This window comes from Lycium barbarum, chromosome 7, assembly GCF_019175385.1.
Source record: "Lycium barbarum isolate Lr01 chromosome 7, ASM1917538v2, whole genome shotgun sequence".
Taxonomy (NCBI): Eukaryota; Viridiplantae; Streptophyta; class Magnoliopsida; order Solanales; family Solanaceae; genus Lycium; species Lycium barbarum.
The window spans coordinates 7,044,127-7,067,453 of record NC_083343.1 but is presented as its reverse complement, the minus strand read 5'-3'; the positions used below and the strand labels follow the sequence as shown (position 1 = coordinate 7,067,453).

The following is a 23,327-nucleotide window of genomic DNA, read 5'->3' as shown; positions in this document are numbered from 1 at the left end:
TTGGAACATATGGATCTTTTGTTGCAAATAATCCAACAGCTGCTGAAGTTGTTGCAACAAGTAAGGCATCTGTTGGAACATATGGATCTTCTGCTGCAACAATTTACTTAGTTGTTACAATAATGCACTTGAAAATTGATTAAGTATTCCATTGTTTATCACTAAATATGGTTGATTTCCTTTTTTTATCACTAAATATGGGTGAATCGAGTAGTTCACATCAATTCTCTCTAATGATCACTAAATTTAGTGCATGCTGGCTTAGGAGATCCTCTTCGCTGACTAAAAATACATCAAATTGATTAAGTATTCCATTGTTTATCACTAAATATGGTTAATTTTCTTTGTTTATCAATAAATATGGGGTGAATCGAGTAGTTCACATCAATTCTCTCTAATGATCACTAGATTTAGTGCATGCTGGCTTAGGAGATCCTCTTCGCTGACTAAAAATACATCAAATTGATTAAGTATTCCATTGTTTATCACTAAATATGGTTAATTTCCTTTGTTTATCAATAAATATGGGTGAATCGAGTAGTTCACATCAATTATCTCTAATGATCACTCGATTTAGTGCATGCTGGCTTAGGAGATCCTCTTCGCTGACTAAAAATACATCAAATTGACTAAGTATTCCATTGTTTATCACTAAATATGGTTAATTTCCTTTGTTTATCAATAAATATGGGTGAATCGAGTAGTTCACATCAATTCTCTCTAATGATCACTCGATTTAATGCATGCTGGCTTAGGAGATCCTCTTCGCTGACTAAACATACATCAAATTGATTAAGTATTCCATTGTTTATCACTAAATATGGTTAATTTCCTTTGTTTATCAATAAATATGGGTGAATCGAGTAGTTCACATCAATTCTCTCTAATGATCACTAGATTTAGTGCATGCTGGCTTAGGAGATCCTCTTCGCTGACTAAAAATACATCAAATTGATTAAGTATTCCATTGTTTATCACTAAATATGGTTAATTTCCTTTGTTTATCAATAAATATGGGTGAATCGAGTAGTTGATCACTATATATGGGTGAACCAAGTAGTATCTGCTGCAGCATGTGAGTAATCTGCGACAGCAAGTATATTATCTGTTGCCGCAAGTATAGTATCTGCTGCAGCATGTGAGTAATCTGCTGCAACAACTATAGTATCTGTTGGAGCGGCTATAGTATCCGTTGCAGCAAGTACAGTATCTGTTGCAACAAGTACAATATATGTTGCAGCAAGTAGAATATATGTTGCAACAACTATAGTATGTGTTGCAGCGGCTATAGTATCCGTTGCAGCAAGTACAGTATCTGTTACAGCAAATACAATATCTGTTGCAGCATATGTAGAATCTGTTGCAACAATTGTAATATTTGTTTCTTTTGAGTGATTAAGTTGTTGAACAAATCCTTACTCGTGTTGGATAAAACACAAGTTGTAACACATAACTTAGTTGAAAAAACACCAACATATAACTTGGTTGTTGCAACAGATTTATTGCTTGCTGGAAGTTAAACATAAATTACCATGCTAAGAAATAATAACATTACAATGTCATAAAGTTCCAACAGATAACTATTGTTAAAGCATAATGCAATTTACAACTATGGAGCATTTAGGCTTGGACATGTTGTTTTTTTGTGGCCAGCTGTTTTGCATAAGGAGCATTTGTTTTTCCTCGTTGGAAATGATTTCCCGATTCTGCGCCTCCTCTTTGTCCGCCTTCTTCCGGGTTTTCTTAGATCAACATATGGAGGAGGTATCTCTCTCTCTAAAATCTCCAAAGGAACTTCCCAAGATTCTTAAGAAGGCACAGGACAAATTTCCTCACAATATGCAATTATGTAATTCTCCACCTTATAATATGGAGATGAGTAGTCATAAATCCGCCTTCCAAAGTCGTCACCATATTGGACACGAAGCGCTGCCATTGCATGTGGACAAGGTATTTTGTCCAGGTCAAAAACTCTACAAGTACAAGATCTACTTTGCAGATCGACTGTCGCAACTGCACCGTGACCGATGACGCTGAACTTGTAGTTGGCTATTTGATGGGCTAACAACTTGTTCCCCAAGTTGACAAATTTTGAAAAAAAAAATTCAACTGAAGGAACAAAGATGTTTGGTGAGTCGATGAACTCCATACGTCTCTCATGAAATTTTTCTGCAAATCTCCTGTTTATGGCATCAAATAAAGCAGTAATGGGAAACTCTCTTTCAACATTGAACATTGAATTCACCGACTCAGCAATGTTTGACGTCATAAGATTATACCTGTGAAAATAAAGATCTTCAGTTATGGTCTCTGTGTCATACCAAGATGCAACAACTAAGTGAGTTGTTGGAACAAGTAACTCACCTGTTGCAACAAGTGAGGTAGTTGTTCCAACAGATGTGTTACTTGTTGGAGAGAGCTTCAGTTATTGTCTCTGTGTCATAACAAAATGCAATAACTAAGTGAGTTGTTGGAACAACTTAATCACCTGTTGCAACAAGTGCGTTAGTTGTTCCAACAGATGTGTTACTTGTTGGAGAGAGCTTCAGTTATCGTCTCTGTGTCATAACAAAATACAACAACTAAGTGAGTTGTTGGAACAACTAAATCACTTGTTGCAACAGGTGATTAAGTTGTTCCAACAAATGTGTTACTTGTTGGAGAGAGCTTCAGTTATTGTCTCTGTGTCATAACAAAATGCAACAATTAAGTGAGTTGTTGGAACAACTAACTTACCAGTTGCAACAAGTGAGTTAGTTGTTCCAACAGATGTGTTACTTGTTGGAGAGAGCTTCAGTTATTGTCTCTGTGTCATAACAAAATGCAACAACTAACTTAGTTGTTGGAACAACTAACTTAGTTGTTGGAACAACTAACTTACCTGTTGCAACAAGTTAGTTAGTTGTTCCAGCAGATGTGTTATTTGTTGGAAAGGTAATGTATGAATACCTATTTAGGGGAAGAATACCCTGCTCCATCTGTGGAATCCAACACGTTCAAGATGTTCGGCGGCCCCAGGGACGGTATCTCTGATTTGATTGAAATGGTCGTTGAACTCATCTATATTGTACGATTTTGCTGCTTTATAAAACTGAGATATGACCTTCGTATTGTGAAAGGTGGTTCGGAGATTTTCCCCAAGATGCTTCATGCAACAACCATAATGAGATAAAGGGAAGACAATTGAAACTGCCTTTTTGATACTTGGATGCCTATCAGAAATTATGCACAACTCTTTGGTATCATCTACAAAGCTTCTCATTTGTTCAAAAAAATATTTGTATGAGGCATCACACTCCTTGTCCACTACACAAAATGCCACAGGAAAAACATGATTCTCCGCATCTTGCGCCACGGCTGACAATAACACTCCTTCGTACTTGCTCTTCAAGAATGTCCCATCGACAGCTATGACTTTTCTCATTTGCGCAAAACCAAGCATCCAAGCCTTGTAGGTTACAAAAAAAGTACTTGAACTTCCCATTAGCATCAACCTTCAATGCCGTCTTGCTTCCTGGATTTGCGGAACGAAGCATATAACGGTACGTATCAAGCACTGCATACCCGTGCTCATGTGTCCCCCTTGTCAAAGATTTTGCAATCTCCATGCCCTTCCAGACCTTCCAATAACTTACCTTACAACCCAATTCTGTGCGGAATGATTGGCTCATATCTTTTGTAGATGGGCCTTTACCGTCGGGAAACCTATCTTTGAAGTATTCACCAATGACTTTCGCTGTGGCGTGTGGATTATGGCTAGTAATATGCTCAGAACCACATGTGTGATACTTTACGTAGGTTGTAATACAAAATCTATCAGAACTTAAAAGCTTCATAGCCCTCACCCACCACTTGCACTCCGGATGTACACATCTAAAGCAATACACAGTGCGCGAATTAATCACCTTCTTGAGTGTAAAATCTTTCTTCACGCAAGCAAGTTTCAACATAGTTGCTAGTTGTTCCTTGTTCTTGAATGTCATTCCTTTATAAAATCTTGTTTCATCATCTTGAACATGGCTGCACTGTGAAGATTGTGTAGAACACGGTGTATTGCTCGCAACTTCGGGTGTAGGAATAGGCTCACCCCCACTTCCATTATTTGGAATATCCATATCGATATCTACCCCATCCAATTTATCATTTAACACATCTTGTTGGTCTTGACCTAAATTATGGTTCTCTACCGGGCTTCCAACCACGTATACCCTTAAAATGGGCCTAGCTACATCATTCAAATAAGTACGCAAGCGATCCTGATCGGTTATCTTAAAAGGCAAGACCCTCTGGTTTTCAAAAGAGCTATGCATGTAAGTGATGACAAGATCTTTCGGTTCACAAGTTAATTCACAATAGGTGATGATTAAGTTCACAAAATCATCAAACACAACATCTCTTTGGACACTCATCGCTATCGTCTCTAACATGTGACCACCCTTCCATCGCCAAATATATCGATTGTTCTTCTCGATCCATTCGCCATGGCAATCAACACCTATTGTTATTGAGTCCCCCATTAATGCTACCTGAATATATTTTGTTTTTTTTTAAAAAAGGTCATGACTGTATAGTAACAAAATACAATAACTTAGTGACTTGTTGGAACAGATGAATCAGGTGTTGCAACAAGTGGATTACCTGTTGCAACAAGTACTATCCTTGTTGCACCAACTAACTAATCTGTTGGAGTCAGCTTCAGTTTTTTAAGTTCTGTTTAATCCAAAGACAGTTGAAGATGTCCAACAGATTAATGAGTTGTTGCAACAAGTAAATTACTTGTTGCAACAGGTAATAAACTTGTTGCAACAGGTAATAAACTTGTTGCAGCAACTAACTAATCTGTGGGAGTCAGCTACAATTTTTTTTTTTTTGGGTCCAGTTTTTGGGTTCTGTTGGACTGAAGCTGAATCCGACGGATCAGTGAGTTATTGCAACAAGTAAGATACTTGTTGCAACAGGTAGTACACTACTTGCAACAACTCACAAATATGTTACAACTTATTCATACTACGTATTTAACAACAATTAGTATAGAAGTTGCAACAACTACATAATCTGTTGTAATTGTGGCAGCCACTACAATAGCTGTTGCATAAACTACAACAGCTTCTGTAGCAACTACAACAGTTGTTGCAAAAATTTAGAAGCTCTTATACAGCAGCTTTAGCACTTGTTGCAACAAGTACAATTGCTACTGTAAATTGTTGGAAAATCAGCAGCAAAACCCACATAAACAATTGAAACAAAACAGTAATATTTTACTTACCAAATGAGCGGAAATTACTTCTGAAGTAATGCCCAGCCAAAAAATTGCAAAATCTGCTGGTTTCATTTTTTTCTTTGTTGAGCAAATTCTTCAAAATGTCGCACCAATGGAAGAAGAAGAAGCAGGGGAAGAAGCAATACTTATGAAGTAATGCCCACGTAGACACTAACGAAATCCAATAAAAAAAATTGCAAATTTGGTGGTTTAGTTTTTTCTTTTGTTGAGCAGATTCTTCAAAATGGAACAGCAATGGATGAAGAAGAAGCACGGGAAGCAGCAATGGAAGATGAGGAAGAAGAATGGAGGGAGAAAAATAGGCGGATGGAAAAGAAGAAGAAGAAGGAGGAAAAACAAATGGAGGAAGGAGAAGAAGAACAGAGGAGGGAAAAGAGCAAAAACCGGTGCAGCTATTGGCGCCTTTTTTTTTGGACCCATTTTGGTATTTTAGGGTTTATATTGACTGGGTCAAAGTGTTAAAAATAAAACTTCAAGGCAAAGTATTAAAAATAAAGTTAAGGGTCAAAGTGTCAAAATAAAAACTTTTGGGCAAGGTCAAAATCTCTTAATCACTAATCAAAAAACACCACCTCCACTCAATAATTAAAACTTGAGTCACCTTCTCTCAATAAAAAGACTTAAGAGTCACCTCTAGCTAAATGCCCCAGGTCTCTATCCATATAAGTAAAAAACAATGGTAAACTTTAATCACACTATCAGAAATACAAAAATATTAAATACATATCTATTTGCTTGCAGCGTGATTGAAGAATGAAAATGAAATACTCACTACAAACAAAATCAAAGTCAAGCATCATTTCGATAGGAAAATTGCCCGTAATTGTAGAACGAAGCTTGTGTATTCTTGAAGAAAAGTTGTCCAATAGCCATTCTGCCAAGTCAATTTTGAGATACCTGCAATACAGATATAGTTAAGAAGATGAAGTTTCGTACCTCCTGTGTTGGTTTCTTCACTACCTTAGATGCCATTGGAATTGAAAACCTGGGAAAAAAAATAGAACTGATAACAACCCTCATAGAAACTTGGTTACAAAATATTTAGAACAATCTCATATAAGTTCATCAGTAATAATGAAAGATGAACTTATATGATAAGTAGACAAAAAATTCACCACTCCAAAATGCCTTATCGTAGTAAAGATCATATCAATTATCAGGGTAGAAGTAGTTTGCAATGCTAGGTTCACAATTCCAATTAATAATCACCTAAGAATTCTGACGGATTGGAGCATACAAAGATAAAAGTAACAACAACAATATATTTTTGAGCTTCACTGTGAAAAAAGAGAAAAAACAAAATATTATACTCGTTGTTCTGTTGGCTATATTTCAGTGATCAGTAAGGTAATCTTTTTTGTTTTTCTTTTTTTGGAATCTCTGGAATTTGTAGAAGAAAGCAAACCTGATGAGACTTTTGGGATTCTATAATCAATGGAGTGATTTACGTGAGGAAGTGAAAAAGTTTTATCTCTTTACAAAAGACTGATCATTATGAATTCATTCATCTCCATTAGTATATACAATAATGGGATAATTAGTATAGTAACTCATACACAATGAATTAATATGGTTGTTTATAGAATTCAATGAAATTTAATAAATAGGGTAGAATATGGTTAATTATTTAATTATAAAATAAGGAAAAATAAAGAAAAAGGTCAAAAAAAGGAGAAAAAAAATAAATAGATTTCTTAGACATAGAGAGGTGTCACATCACCTTCTCTATGCCTAGCTTTATATTATGTATAGATGTTATGAAGCTAATTCGTCAACCATTTATCATGAGTTTTGGGACCAGTTCGGCGGTTCCAACTTATTAAAGATTGAGTTACCTTATGTGACATGACGCCCACGAGTTACTTGTTTAGGTGAATTCCATATCGAACTGGAGAGGAAAATAAAGAATTTATTAAGGCATGACATAACTTTATATGATATGCATGCTTTTAAGGTTGATGATAACTTAGCCTAAGGGACAAGTCTGTGGGACATACTGAGTCAAAGTAAATAATACATCTCACCAGCTGAGGTCAAGATAAATACAGTATCAAAGTCATTTGGTGGGGGAAAACCTCAACGAGGATGCTGAGCTCCTAGACAGACACCCCGAAAGAGGACCGACCAATGAGGGCAAGTCCAAGAGAAAGACTGTTAGACATCTATGATGACAAACTTTTGAAGAAGGGGTGCACGACACTTTAGGAAAATGTCACATAGGAGTGAGAGAACAAAAGGAAAAACTTTATAAGGCATAATAAAAGTTTATACATGGACACAATTTTAGGCTTGATAATGGCATAGCCCAAACGACGAATCTGCAAGGATTATGCCCACAATTTAGGAATACATGTTTGTATATATATATATATATATATATATAGTATAGTTACGTTTTATAATTATTTAAAAGTATCGCTATAAAATGTAATTGCATAATTAGTTGCACATTAGGTAATTTTTCCTTATTATTGATTAGAATGAGTTACACATTGCGACAAGTGTAATTTAAAATCTGTAATTTATGAACACATGTTAAAATCTGTAATTTAAAATAGTCAACTATAAACTTTATCTATTAATCAAAGACAAATTTTCTCGGGAAGAATTATTATGTTTAGCATTTTCTGTTGTTTCACTTTCCATTTTTCTAGTGGACTTTCTTTATATCATAACACATATAGTAGGACAAAATTATTCAATTTTATAGTTTAAAAAAAAATGAAAAATATTTTTTTTTCTCAAAATTGTTATCAGCAATTTATTCAAATGAAATATGTATAGCCGTATAGGGTATTGGAACTATGTGTCAATGAACTAATTAATAACAGGAAAAAAGGACATGATTCTGAGTCAGCTCTATTCACCAGATAAACATATTAATGATATTTATTAATAGAACTATATATCAAACTTTGAAAACATTTTTTTTTTTTTTGAATCGTCGAAGTTGACAAATCCGTAGTGGTTTCGTTTTTGACCTTTTTTTACTAATCCTTAAATTTATTATAAAAATAGACATTATATCTCAAAAATAGGTTTTAACATATTCCTTAACATTTGATTAGACTTTAATACCCCTTGTATTCAATTTGGGAAAACCGTTTTTGACTACTGGAATGCATGAATTGACCATTATTATGGTCTTATCACTAACGTTTTTTTTTCTAAATACTAGATAATGTGAAGCCCGTGCAAGCACGGGCCCAACACGAAAAATGAGTCGGTCTGATAACAAAATTATGAAAGTTTTATTACATAAATACAATTACAATTCAAATAGCATTTGTTATAATCCTATATTTTTACGTACAGACTAAGGGGTTGACCGCTAGCTTTGGCGAGCTCCTTGCCTTCCACGATTGAAATGAAGGGTTCAAATCCCATTAATTGTATATAATTCCTTTTTCCTAATTGCTCTCTCTCCGGATGTAATACGAAGAATATTTTTTACAAAAAAGTACAAAACAACTACTGTATCTTAATCCCTTTTTAAAGAATATGTGTACACACGTCTTAGTGTTTTACGGGTTCAATCTAAACCCACCTTTTTTCTTTTAGTTTTCTCTATGTTTAGCTTTAATTTTTCATGAATATTATGAGTTTCGGATACACCCCTGATATTTTAAAATCAAACACTTATACCTCCTATGCTATGAAAATTATGCACCTTCACCCTATGAGGTATATTTGTACTAAGTATATTAAAATGTAATTATTAAAAATAAATTAAAATTATAAATAAGAAGCAATTATGTATTTATTTTATGAAATTTAATAAAGAAGATAAATATTTCTTTGAATATCTTTATTCACGCATTTGATTAAAATAGAGAATAAATATTTCTGAAACATGTATCTTTAGAAACTTATTAATAAGAAATGAATACAACTTACTTAATAAGATATACCAGACTATTAGTAATATTCCTACACTTTAAACATAATTTACTTTTATTTTATTAAAAGATATAAAAATCTTTTAAACATTAATTAACACATTTTTTTTAATATTCTGTTAATTTTGTACAATAACCAAATGTGGAAGTAAAATTTAATCATACCTTATATCTGAAATTTTTTCTTCGAATGAAATAAATAAAAAATCTTACCGTAAATATTTATTATTTTATGCTTATATAAATGGAGCAGTAAATATCCGGTCCACGCAAAATATCACTACATCATTGAGGACCCCACGTTGGATTCCATTCGAAGATAATCACAGTGTAGTAGTAGGAGTGGTGCCCTCACTTTTGCTTTTATTTACGTCAATACCTGATGGACGACGATCCTGCCTCGAACCCGCTCTTTTATTATATTACTAGACGGCCTATGCCCGTGCTGTGCACGGGCCCGACACTTTAAATTATAGTGCATCTATGTGTATGTAGTTGTCTTTGAATAGTGATTATATATATATATATATATATATATATATATATATATATATATATATATATATATATATATATATATATATATATATATATATATATATATATATATTATGTTCAAAACACGATTAATATAACATTGTAATTTGTGCTCCGTATCTAATACTTTATTATATTAATGTTTGCTACGAATATAGTGCATCTATGTGTATGTAGTTGTCTTTGAATAGTGATTATATATATATATATTATGTTCAAAACACGATTAATATAACATTGTAGTTTGTGCTCCGTATCTAAAACTTTATTATATTAATGTTTGCTACGAATACAAAATTGGCAAATTTATTAATATTTTTGAAAAGAGAAGACTTGTTTAAAAGGAAACTATTTTCCTCTCTTTGAGATAAAACAATAGCAATATTTAAGCATCAGTTGATACTTTCAATTTTAATTCGATTAATTTAAAGGTGTAAAATACTTATTATTTTTAATCAAATTTTGATTTGGATAATTCTAATTCAAATTATTAAATTAATTTTACATATTTAAAATGAAATAAAGTAGAAATTGATTTTCTATTTAAACGAAGAAATACTATTTTTTAATTTTTGGTAAATATTCTCGGTTTAGCTCATTTTACTTGTCATGTTGTCTTTTGGATGGTTTTTTAAGAAAACGTCGATTAGAATTATAATTTGACTAATTTACCTTATTCATTATTTGATCTCCATTTGATATATTTTTTTACGACGTTAATCTCTTTTCACATTTATTAGAGTAAGAATAAAAAATAAAAAAGTAATTAAATTCTATCTTATTTTAAAATATAAATATTTTAAGTATATTTATTGTAGTAAACATAACAAATAAATGACATGGAAGAATAACAAATACAACAGTTTAATATCTACATTAGATCTCGGGCTAATATAAAAAAAGAAAGAAAACTGTATGGTTTGACTACTTAACCTTTTGAAGAAAAGTAATTTCATTTACTCCCACTAATGGATTGATACGCACGCGACAATGAATCCATCATTATTGACTTAATGAGATACTTTAGAAATTACATGAATATTGTTTGATTTTTTAATATGGGGTGCACTTTTTTTTTGACATTATTAATTTGCACTATTTTTATGCATATATATATATACATACATACATACTACGTTCAAAACACGATTAATATAACATTGTAGTTTGTACTCCGTATCTAAAACATTATTATATTAGTTTTATTACGAATACAAAGTCTGCACTTTTTTTTTACATTATTTGTTTTAATATGGGGTTCACTTTTTTTTTTGATATTGCTTGATTTTGTTAATATGGGGTCCACTTTTTTTTTACCGTGAGTTTGGAGATGGTGGGTTCCACTTTTTCTTTTTTTTTATATTGCTTGATGTTGTTTAGTATGTGGCAATGAATCCATCATTATTGATTTAATGAGATACTTTGGAAATTACATAAATATTGTTTGATTTTTTAATACAGGATGCATTTTTTTTTATATTGCTTGATTTTGTTAATATGGAGTCCACTTTTTTTTCCCGTGAGTTTGGAGATGGTGGGTTTCACTTTTTTTTTTTTTTTTTGAATATTGGTTGGTGTTTAGTTGGGGCCCACACTTTTTTTTTTTAATAGTGGTTGATGTTTAGTTGGGGCTCACACCTTTTTTAATATGAAATTCACTTTTTTTTATATATTGTTTGATTTTGTTAATATGGGGTCCACTTTTTTGGATTCCACTTTTTTTACTTTTTTTTTTTGTTTAACTCATTTTACTTGTCATGTTTTCTTTTGCACAGTTTTTTAAGGAAACGTCAATTAGAATTAGAATTTCACTAATTTATCTTATTGATTATTTGATCTCCATTTAATATTATTTTTCTTTTATAACGTTAATCTCTTTTCACATTTATTAGAGTAAGGAAAAAATGAAAAAGTAATTAAATTCTATCTTATTTTAATATATAAGTATTTTAAGTATGTTACTGTACAATAATTTCATTTGCTCGCACTAATGGATTGATACGCATGTGACAATGAATCTATCATTATTGATTTAATGAGATACTTTGGAAATTACATAAATATTGTTTGATTTTTTAATATGGGATGCATTTTTTTTTATAGTGCTTGATTTTGTTAATATGGAGTCCACTTTTTTTTTCCGTGAGTTTGTAGATGGTGGGTTCCATTTTATTTATTTATTTTTAATATTGGTTGGTATTTAGTTGGGGCCCACACTTTTTTTTAATATTGGTTGATGTTTAGTTGGGGCCCACACTTTTTTTTTTTTGGTGGAAGGTGGAAAACGGACGACGAAGAGACGACGAAGCATGACTGCCAACCCATGCTTCTATATAGTACTAATATCAAGACTCTTTTATTACTCTTTATGGCCTTTACTCCTTTCCCTTTAATTTCATTGAATCCATGTAAACGTTGGAGCATCCATTCAGACGTACAACCATCTCTTTAGATGGTTTTTCTCATTTATAAATCAAGGAAGGTCCTTTCTCTTTTGGTGAAATAGATCAATACAAAATTCTTCTTCCCATATTATAGAGTGCTAGGTTTTCTACTTTAATCTTTGTTATATTATGTCCCTTAGTTTTGTATTAGAAGAGTTTGTTGAATCCTGGGATACACCCATACCGGGTTAAATATTCTTAAGGATAGTGCCATTGGCATGCCTCAAGCTTTGAAGAATTCTCTTCAATTGTTCGTGATCAAGTATTTTCTTCAAGCTTAGACGAAGTTTCTACAAGTGTTCGTGATGAAGGGAGGTCCCTACAAGTGTTCGTGATGAAGAAAAGTCCCTACACGTGTTCGTGATGAAGTATTTCTCGTAAGATTTTCAACAAAATTAAAATGAGTTTAAAGCAATAATAATGTAAAGAGACGGTATATTTATGGAGTTGACCACTATTTCATGGTGCCTCATAGTTCAATGTCTACAAAACATTTTCTTTTATGAGATGTGATATACATCCACTACTTTCTGTAAATAAAGAAAATCCTCAAATACGTTGTACATAGCCCTTTCAGAAAAAGGTAAAAGATCTGGAGGAAGCACTTAGAAATATGTAAAAACTTATTCATATTCAATGATTACGCTAAATAATAATCATAAATTATGTTCCTTTTTAGATTTATTGATCATTTAAATTAAAGTTAAATTATACACACCTGCTGGTTCCATTTAAGTTATTCTTGTAACTTTAAAATTTGGTCCAAAATAAGTGATTTTTTTAAGAAATTAAGATTTTTTTCATCAGATATCTCGTGCCCGTATTGAAGTCAAATTAAATTTGAATTCGCATAGAAAAGTTCCACACATAGGGTGTTTTGAGGGGGGGGGAGGGGGGTGTAAAGTGCTTCATAACCTAGGCAGTCCCATATGCAGACTGCAGAATAACTGGGAGGCTATATTCCACAACTTCAGATACATTGAGGGGAATAATTTTCTTAAGGATACGCTGTATATTTAGTGGACTCGATTTAATTCCTACAAATTTTTCCAGATACTGTTCTATAGTTTTTTTCCCATTTCTGAAAAATTGTTTTACTTTCTATTTAAGTATAATTTTGAATACAGATTGATAACAATAGAAGATGTGCTTCTACTCCAATGGAGACTAATGCAACACTGACTGTTGCGGCACCAGCTGTGGCTGCGACGAATGTTGCCTCCCATTTGATCTTTATCGATAAAAAAAAGAAAAAAAGAAGAAAAAAAGGACCCCATTCAATCTTTATCTTCTCATATGTTGGGCCTATAGGGCCCTAGCTTGTACACAAGATCCAAGTGATTTAATATGATAAACTTATCGCCACAAAATGCAGGGCGATAAAAATGATAAAAATTATCCGATTTCTGTCATAAATCAACTGAATGTGGATGCCCTTTTCGTAACCTTTCTTGGCCGATCACATATCAATTAAATGTAGCCATTAATTCTTGTCGTTTGAAGAACGTTTTTGTACAGTGTAAAAAGATTGTCATAGTCTTATGAATAATTAATTGGAAACACAGAGAATAAAAGCTTCCTACCTCTCTCTCAGTTCTTGTGTCAATAGTTTTGGAGCTTTAGTTTATAATTAGTGCATTTTTTTATAACACGTTATCAGCACGAGACTCTACTGTCTAAAGAAATTTTCGAAGGCTAAGGTACTATTTTTCTTATTTCTATTTTATGGCTAACCTCACGAAACTTGAGTTTGTTGCCCTTGATATTTTGGGCAAGAACTACTTATTATGGGTGCTAGATGCTGAAATCCATCTGGATGCTATGGGTCTTGGAGGCACCATTAAAGAAAAAATAAAGCATCCAACCAAGGAAATGTCAAGGCTCTGATATTCTTGCGTCATCACCTTGATGAGACCCTGAAGATTGAAAATCTTACTATTAAGAATTACTGGATCCTTTGAATGAGTTTATTTTACATGTATTCTTTTTTTTTTTTTTTTTTTTTTTTGCACTTCGTTCGAATTAGTGCTGAGAATTATGGTTTATATTTGATGTATTTCTTGATGTTCTGTTCAGAATGTGTAAGTTTTTATGCATCAGTAAACTGAAAGCTGAGAATGAAATATTGTAACAATAATTGAGCTAGAGTACAAGTTACATTTCTGAGGGTTCATTCAATAAGATCTAAGCTAAAGTTTGTAATCTCTTACACTTAATAAACTTTATTAGCTGAGGGTACATATAATAACTAAATGGTACAACATAAATAGTGCATAATAACTAAATAGAAGATGAACTACTCAGCTTCAAATACATTTTCACAGACAAATTCAGTTACCACAAAATCTTAAGAATCATAATATATATAAGTCCCAAGAAGCTGGTGGAGTTGGCAAAGGAAGAATCCTTTTTTTTCGACCTTTATCTCTTAGGAAATAATCCATGACTGTTTAGCTGCATAATAAGAAAAAGAATAAAGTAAGTTTGTAAGAAATTTAATCAATTGTGACTTAGGAACAATCTATATGCTAGATCTTTTCTTTAGCAGGATTCAACTTATATACTGCAACAACATAAATAATTTTTACATTGTCATGTATTTTAACATGTTGAAACACGTCACTTATATTGTTTTCATGTTACTAATCCTGCTTTATATAGACGATTAGTTGGTTAATTGCAGCAAATTACTTATAGAGACACTATCCCTAGCAAGTCTGATATGGTAATCTTGAAAATAGAGTAAATAACAGAAAAAATGGCAAAAATTGGACGGACACCATAAGGTGTGGTTTTGAACTTTCAGTCTCGCTTAATAAAATTTGTAAAAAGAGACATGTGTTGTCCGTCCGGCATAAGTTCTAGTTGTGGTGTGAGCATAAGTTAGTTTTTCCTATGAGGTGGAAGATTGGGACTTCTCACTAAATTATAGACAGTGAAAACAAGAATTTCAATTGTATTGGCTTGTGAAAATTTGAGCAACACAGACAACTTTTGCCTATGAGACATAATTTGATGTCGATTGAGCAAGTTCACTATCTCTGACTTATCATAATGCCCCAAACTCCTGCTTCCTAGCAAAACTAACTTATGCCCATAATTTTAGCTCAATACAACAAAAGTAGTTTTTAAAAGATTTTTTTAAGCAAGGCTAAAAGTTCAATACTACCCGTTATGGGGTCATTCTTGCCCATCACCCTAAATAACAAGCTTTAACAAGTTAAAATGCGTTGTAGCGTAAGAAAATCTTGACATTGTTAGTGTATATGAGTTGAATCCTTTTCATAAATAAGTATAAAGCAAGTTACCTTTTCTGGAGATTTTCCAATCTTGGTCACCAGCAACCTGCCAAAAGAAGTACCCCCGAAGACCAAGATCTTGAGCATAGCTTAACTTCATTTCAACAGATCTAGTGTCATCATAACCAATCCAAGAAGTACCAGCCACAGAATAAGTAGAAACTGTGGCAGAATCATACACAACCTTAGCATTATTCTCCTCATTAAATTTCTCTATTTCCCTATAAGTTAATGTCCCTTCATCACCTGGACCAAGTCCAACTGCTGATGCACCAATTCCATTTACATTAGGATCTTTTAATTTCCATGTCCTACCATAAAGTGGCAATCCCATAATTAATTTGCTTCTTAATGCCCCAGCCTTAATCCATGACCTTAGTCCATAGCTTGTACTAATGTTACTTTTCGGGTCGAATAATGCAGCTTGTGCACCCGTGGCAGATGTGTCCCACGATCCGTGATAATCGTAGCACATTAAGTTAATCCAATCCAGATTCTCGTTAATTGAAGGCACAGGGTATGATCTGAATTCATCAGATAAAAAGAAGTCAACCGAGAAGTAAACAGCTGCTGTGATCAAAAGTTGTGGCCTTTTTGAGGCCAAAGAATCTTTTTTGACCTCAACCCTCCATTGGTCTAGTAATATGGCCAAATTCTCCATGTCCTCTTTGTTTTGAGGGAATTCCCAATCAAGATCAAATCCATCAAATCCGTACTTTCTAGCTACCTCTATGCTAGATTTTATAAAAGTCAAACGAGAGGCAGCTGTAGACGCCATGCGCGAGAACCTAGCCGGTCCTTCGCCTCCTCCCCCCACAGAAAAGAGCGTCTTCACGGACGGTCTTTTGGACCGGAGGGTGGAGGTGAAGTTGTAGAGGAGGGTGGAGGTCTCGTCATCGATATCAAATTTGAATGTGGTGTTGTTTGGGACAAGGAATGCATAGTAGATGTGAGTGAACAAAGATGTGTCTATGGATGATGGTGGAAAAGTTGAAAATCCCCATGAAGGATAATATGCTCCTTTGACTCCTTGAGATGGAGGTTGTGCCATGACAAATGAAAGGGCAAGACAAAAGATAACATAATAGAAGAAAATGTTGGTTTTAGGACTAGCCATTTTTATGAGACAGAATGAGACAATACTACTTATGATTGTTCCTTAGTTTCTTCTCTATTTGTAGACAAATGGAGCCTCGATAAAGTTCACTTGGAATAATTTTTTTCGCTTTTTTGGTATTAAGGAATTGGCTGCTTTCATTTGGCCACAAGACATGAAAAACATGACTTGGGTATGTGTGGACGGAGTTGAAGATTACATAAAGGAATTGGTACTAGAAGGTTGATATTTTTGACTGGTTACTTATGGGTCCCACTTCTCAATGGAGCTGTGCCTTTTGACTTCTTTTTTTCAGGTTTTGTACTTGGTGTTGGCTACTTGCGTTGGGGTCGGACAAAACTTAGATTCATGCCGACAAATTCTATATTGAGAAATAAAATGCTCCATAATAAAAGAAAACTCCATATCCAGGGCTTAAACCTGAGATTCAATCTCAATCCACACCAGGAAGTCACACATTGTGAGTAAATCGCTTTTTAACGAAAATAATTCATACCCAGATCTTAAACAAGAAACATTTAATTAAGGATGAAAAAAGGAATTACTGCGCCGCTAATCCTAGTTGGTGTGCCTTTTGATTAATTCAAACTCTAGAAGATCTTTAAATTTAATACAAGTCAAAAGAGGAAAAGTCTTTAATAACTCTCCCTAGGAGGATTGAAGCTTGACAAGCACCTAATATAGGTGTTCACACTCTAGAAGATCTTTTAATTTAATACAAGTCAAAAGAGGAAAAGTCTTTAATAACTTTCCCTAGGAGGATTGAAGCTTGACAAGCACCTAATATAGGTGTTCACTCAAGAAGTAATTATTGGTTAGCCAGCTGTGTGGTTGCATATAAGCGTATAAAATCATCTACCTATTATTGTAGATCAATTTATTGCTCGATAATTTACTATTCTTATCGTGTTGAGAATGAAAGAGTAACGTTTCGAGGAATTGAGCATCGGCCCTCATGGATCCGGTAGATGCACTAAAGAAACTTCTATTTCAGTTTTCTTCACTAGAAAGTGTCGCCCCAAAATTGTTCAATTTTAAATAATAACAGTGATATACCCACAAAGGTTAGCTCAATTGGTTGGGTAAGTGGTTTTCAACATGGGAGGCCTGTGATCGATTACCTTCACCAGCAGTCTTGTCAGTCAAAACTCATCGCGTGAGCAGGCTACTCAGTGCACACCCGAAGGGTAGCAGCTGCGGGTTTCTTCGAGAGTTCCAAAAAAACAAAGGTTGAAATTAAAACAACATTAATTAAATTATCTAATCAACGGGGGAAGATGCAATTTTTTTCGTTAATGGAATATATTGAGATCTACCTTGATTCCTATGTAGCTTTGTTCACTTCGTCATCTTTATTTTAAGAAACATAAATGGTTTACATTTTTGGATCTTGCGCCATGACCTTTAATCCAATTCACTAAGGATTGAATAATAATTATAACAATTTAAAATCGTTATGAAATATATTAAAGTGGATGTCCCCCACGACTTTTTACCACTATGTTCCACCTCCGTGTTCTCAGATCTTTAATGCCATAGCCTCCCACGCCTCCACAACTTCATCCATGATGTTTCCCATTATGTCAATGACTAATGTCTTTTAAGACATTCTTTTTGTAATCCTACCTCTATGTAAATGTATAAATAGATGCATGAAATGTGATATGAAAGACGTTTGAACATACTTGGATGAATAAAAAAATTATTATCTCTTGTCTCTCTATTTATATTGCTTTCATCCTTCTATATTGTTACTCTTTTATTTTAATTTTACAATACGTTATCAGCAGAGTCTCTAACCAAATGAGACAGCTTGATCTTTTTCCTAAAGGAGTTGATCTGATTTTCTATCGGTTCAATCTCCAGGGAAACTAAAAGGTATATTATAGTGGTTGGCTGATTTTTGTCCACGAATATCATTTTGGGAGTAAAGACAAGTATTCATTCTTTAGCAATCACCATACTATTATCCCACTCGTACTCAGCCAGGTATGTGTCTTATTATGTGTATGACTTGAGTACTCCAGAAAATATATCCCGAGTAAATAACTTATTTTTACTAAGCAAAAATTTTACCAAGTCCGTTTTATGAATTTTCTAATTAAATTTGCATGATGCAGTCCCACATAATTTTGACATCTTAAATCCATATTTGAATAATCAACTATTAAGCATCTAAATATGCATTTGTATATTGTACGTTTAGTTTGTTATTCAGCACTTTGCAATTCTTTGGAGATCGTTATTAATCAGTTTGTCCAAATCAATGGATGCGTAAATGATAAGTTACCGGTTTTGGATCTTGCTAGTTGACTTAGTAGTTTCCAGAACTGTTTGTTTTTCTATGTGCCAATAAATATATTTTAGCTTTATAGTTCTAGTATAATTTATGCTGATAACTCTCATTTACACAATATAATACCTATAAGATAAAAGAAGCAGATTGCCTTTATTTGTTATGAGGTCATTGGGCACGCGATTGTCGTGCGACTTAACTTGATGAAATTTTATAAATCCTCCATCAAAGCAAATGATATAATTTCAAAGTAATGTCGAGGTGGTTCTATGAATATGATAAAGACAATGGACTTATAATGAAAATTTATGAAGCACGTATATATGACGATAGTTCATTCCTTGAACAGAATATTGTGACTTGTGATGAGCATCGGGAATGCTCACCCATTTTGAAAGTGAAATGTGAATAAATTATGGATAAGGACATGCTCATGTATAGTTGGATAAATACCACAACTCGTCTCTACAGGAGGTTTGAGAAAAATAAAGAAAATTTATATTGGCATCAATGGTCATTCCTCACGTATTTTTAGTACGTCATAAATATTGTGGTATGCCTTATCACAAATTGCTGAAGGGTTATAGCAACAAATAAATCTTGCCTATAATGGTTTTGATCATGACCATAATGACAATTACTCCCTGAAAGGAGATATTCACCATATGGATGGTATTATGAAATATGTGGCAGTACATAATTAATTGGGAGCTCTGGAAAAGCTAATTTGTTACTACTCGGAGGAATAAAATTGTTCATAATATCGGTATTGTAGTAGGTCTCAAAAGTTTTTTTTAAAATAATTTCAAAGGCATTGACCAAATATAAATTATATTGAGACTATAAATTATGGAAAGGTTTAATATCTTCATATTACAACTATAGTAGGTAAACAAATTGTATGTGTTAGGTTGCCCGTTTTTCCTCCGAATTTGTACTGCATAAATACAAGCATGATGGAATCACATGCTACGGAAGTTGGCATGACCATTGGTCATCTGATTCGAATGTGATGCGAAAATAATTGAGAATTCGTGTGGTTATTATTGAAGAAATAAAATATTCTTCAAGAATTCTCTTATGCTGCTTGTTCTCATGATGACAAATTGATTAATTTACCAGTTAAGGTTGGGATTGTATCCCAAAATTTTGGAATGATATATATATAAGCCCAGTCACTTGCCATGTGGACCGGTTTACTATTATATGATTTTAATAGATGCATCTATGTTATGGTCACATGTGCATTTGATATCAACTTGCAATTTGGTTTTTGCAAGGTTGTTTGCTCAAATTTTCAAATTAAGAGCACGATTCCAAATTATGAAATGATGTTGATAATGCTGGTTTATATCCAAATTGGTTTAGCAGAGATTTTATGCCTCCAATTATAGCTAAACAATTGGTTATGAGAACAAACTCACAAAACGAAATTTGGGATGAGATATATTATTTAGTATGTAGGAGCACTTGTACGTATCAAGCCAATAAGTTATAATAAGTTTCCCTATCATAATTGGTTCAGAATCAGGAACCAAATAATTCCCATCTAAAAATTTGAATGTGCGGTATATGATTTAATTGCTCCACCACAATGCATAAAGATCGGTCCCAAATAATGTTGGCAGGTAAATGTTAGATTTCCTAATATTAGGGGGAGGTTTGATAAGCGGCTGGAAAATAAGGTATATGTAATGAATTATCCTAGTTGAAAGGATAATTCAAGTTAACTGTCAGACGCATTTACTGACCCAAAAATGAATATTATATTCTAGCTGCAAATGCTCCAATTCTAATTAGAATTATAGTCCTTGAAGGACGGAGTCTATGGCGATAGACCGATCGGCTCCAACAATTAAACTCCTTGAAGAAGGACAGGAGCAAATGATCAAGATGATCTTACTAATGAGGCAAGTGCTTTAAATAGCACCACGACATAGCATTTCATACAACCTTTGCACGACGACATAACATTTCATACAACCTTTGGTTAGGCTCAGGTACCTGAAAATGATTAAAAAGAAAATAAAGATATCTCTATAAGTTATGTCGTATTGGAACCAATATCAAATGACCATCTATGGTATCTTTAAAATAATGTAGCGTTTTGGAACTGATATCAAATGACCGTCTACGGTATCCTTAAAATAATGTAGCGCTCAATATTATAATGGTGATATCGATAAGTTATGTCGTATTGGAACCGATATCAAATGACCGTCAACAATATCTTCAAAATAATGGAGCGCTCAACATTATAATGGTGACGAGGATCTAGAATTCAAACCTGTCAAAGAATGTGGATAGATATAATGATTGGCCAAATAAAATACGCAGTTCAAGTATATTTTATTTCACTTGGAAAAGTGATGTTTTGGACCTTTAGTCCAAGGACCTCAAGGTATACTGTCAGTGGGGTACAAATGGATTCTTATGCGAAAAGTAAAATGAGAAATAAAAACCGTAAATATAAAATGCGGTTTGTGCCTTATGGCATAAACGTTTTTGGCAAAAGTCCTGACATTATTTGTATGGAGATGTATGTATTCTCCTGTGGTAGATGCAATGGGGTTTCTTATCAGTCTGGCAATGTATGAAAATTTTGAATGCGTATAGTTAATTGTTGTCAATATGGCTATATAGACAATGAAAGAAAATTTGTAGGGATTTAAATTGGTTTGAAGCATTTAAGGTTGACGAATATAAAGCTTCAACAAATCTTTATATAGGTTAAGGTGATTCCATTGAGTACCCCAATGGTTGTGATGTCGCTAAATATAAATAAACATCATTTTGACCTCATGATAATGATGAGTATATTGTATTGCATGCTACAAAAGAAATTATTAATATAGATTTGTTTATCCTAACAAATATTATCAAGGTTTTGTTGGTTATGTAAAATGCAGGGCATTATTTTTACTACTACATGAAGTTTGTTCTACAAGCAAGTTATCGATTTGCATGTAAGGATGCTGTCACATTATGACGTTCTATATGGCAGTCAATTATTGATATTTATTCAAGTCCTGCCAAGGTGAACGCTACTTACAAAGAAAGTCAGGAATGTATCTGGCTGAGAGCAATAATTCAGCACATTTTGCACTAGCGTGATGTTTATTTGGAAATGAAGATTTCAACAATATTGTATGAAGCTTGCATAGCTCAATTGAAAGAAGAATATAAAGAAGGAGATGTCACACCCCTTTTTGCGCCCCCGCGCTATAAACGCGCAAGTTTTTATTATTAAAGGGTTTTTCCATTTGAAGTGACGGTTTTGAAAAGGGATTATTTTATTTACAGAGTCGCCACTTGGAATTGAGTTTTGGTGTTTCAAGTCACCTTATGAATCCCTAATCAAAAGGAAATGGTCCGCGAAAACAGAAGACCGAGTAAGGAATTCTGTTGACCGGGGAGAAGGTGTTAGGCATTCCCCGAGTCCCGTGGTTCTAGCATGGTCGCTTTATCGACTTATACTTAGCTTAAATCATTTTTGGATATATTGCGTTACAAGCCTTGATTTGCTCGTACTTTTATTAGTTTTAACTCGGATGCGTAACCGCATTCCGGATCATTTAAACGTCCCAAAATAAGATGCATAACTGCATTCTTACTCGAAACAATATTAATTATTAAAACGAGTTTAGCCAAGGTGCGTAACCGCATCCTTGAGTTATTAAAAAAAAAACGCCTTGAAATAAGATGCGTAACCGCATTCTTAATCGAAACAAACATCTTAAAATGTGCCTAAAGCTCGTCTAACGTTAAAGGCAATTATTTGTCTCTAAAATCCGAGACTTAAAATTATTTGGTTATTATTAATTTATTGTTTTCACTCTTTTGACAACGGGTTTTGAACAAATTCACAACCCATCTCGCTCTCTCACGATTGTTTTTTCCGCTCTTTTTTCAACTTGACAACGAGATTTGAAATAATTTTCATCTCGTCTCGCTCATCTCACCACTTAATTAATTAATCCCTTAAGCTTAATTAAGCCTATTACACGGCCCAGTGGAGTAAAACCCCCACAGACCTCGTCAATTAACAAAGTAAGATCATCTAATCAATAATACATAAATAATAAACAATCAACAATTGCAAAAAGAAACATGAGAAAAAGCCAAAACAGTGAATAAGAACTATAAAAATATACTCCCTCCGTTTCAATTTATATGAACTCATTTAACTGGGAATAAATATATTTAGCTTTATAGTTCTAGTATAATTTATGCTGATAACTCTCATTTACACAATATAATACCTATAAGATAAAAGAAGCAGATTGCCTTTATTTGTTATGAGGTCATTGGGCACGCGATTGTCGTGCTACTTAACTTGATGAAATTTTATAAATCCTCCATCAAAGCAAATGATACAATTTCAAAGTAATGTCGAGGTGGTTCTATGAATATGATAAAGACAATGGACTTATAATGAAAATTTATGAAGCACG

At 33.3% G+C, this 23,327-nt stretch overlaps 1 protein-coding gene across 1 annotated transcript; it reads right to left on the bottom strand.

Annotated features, from left to right (window-relative positions):
• Positions 1 to 14,266: 14,266 nt before the first annotated feature.
• On the bottom strand, positions 14,267 to 16,739 carry LOC132603041 (class V chitinase CHIT5a-like). The gene is made up of 2 exons (XM_060315904.1): positions 15,470 to 16,739; positions 14,267 to 14,615 (listed from the first exon to the last, which is right to left on the bottom strand). The coding sequence occupies exons 1-2, from the start codon at positions 16,575 to 16,577 to the stop codon at positions 14,590 to 14,592; spliced, it is 1,134 nt and encodes a 377-aa protein (XP_060171887.1). The 5' UTR covers positions 16,578 to 16,739; the 3' UTR covers positions 14,267 to 14,589.
• Positions 16,740 to 23,327: the final 6,588 nt, after the last annotated feature.

What these genes read in the sequence shown, in the direction of transcription:
- LOC132603041 (XM_060315904.1), bottom strand. Translation starts at nt 16,577, where the DNA reads ATGGCTAGTCCTAAAACCAACATTTTCTTCTATTATGTTATCTTTTGT. An exon ending in TTGGAAAATCTCCAGAAAAG is followed by an intron (nt 14,616 to 15,469) that starts GTAACTTGCTTT and finishes CTTATTATGCAG; the next exon opens with CTAAACAGTCATGGATTATT.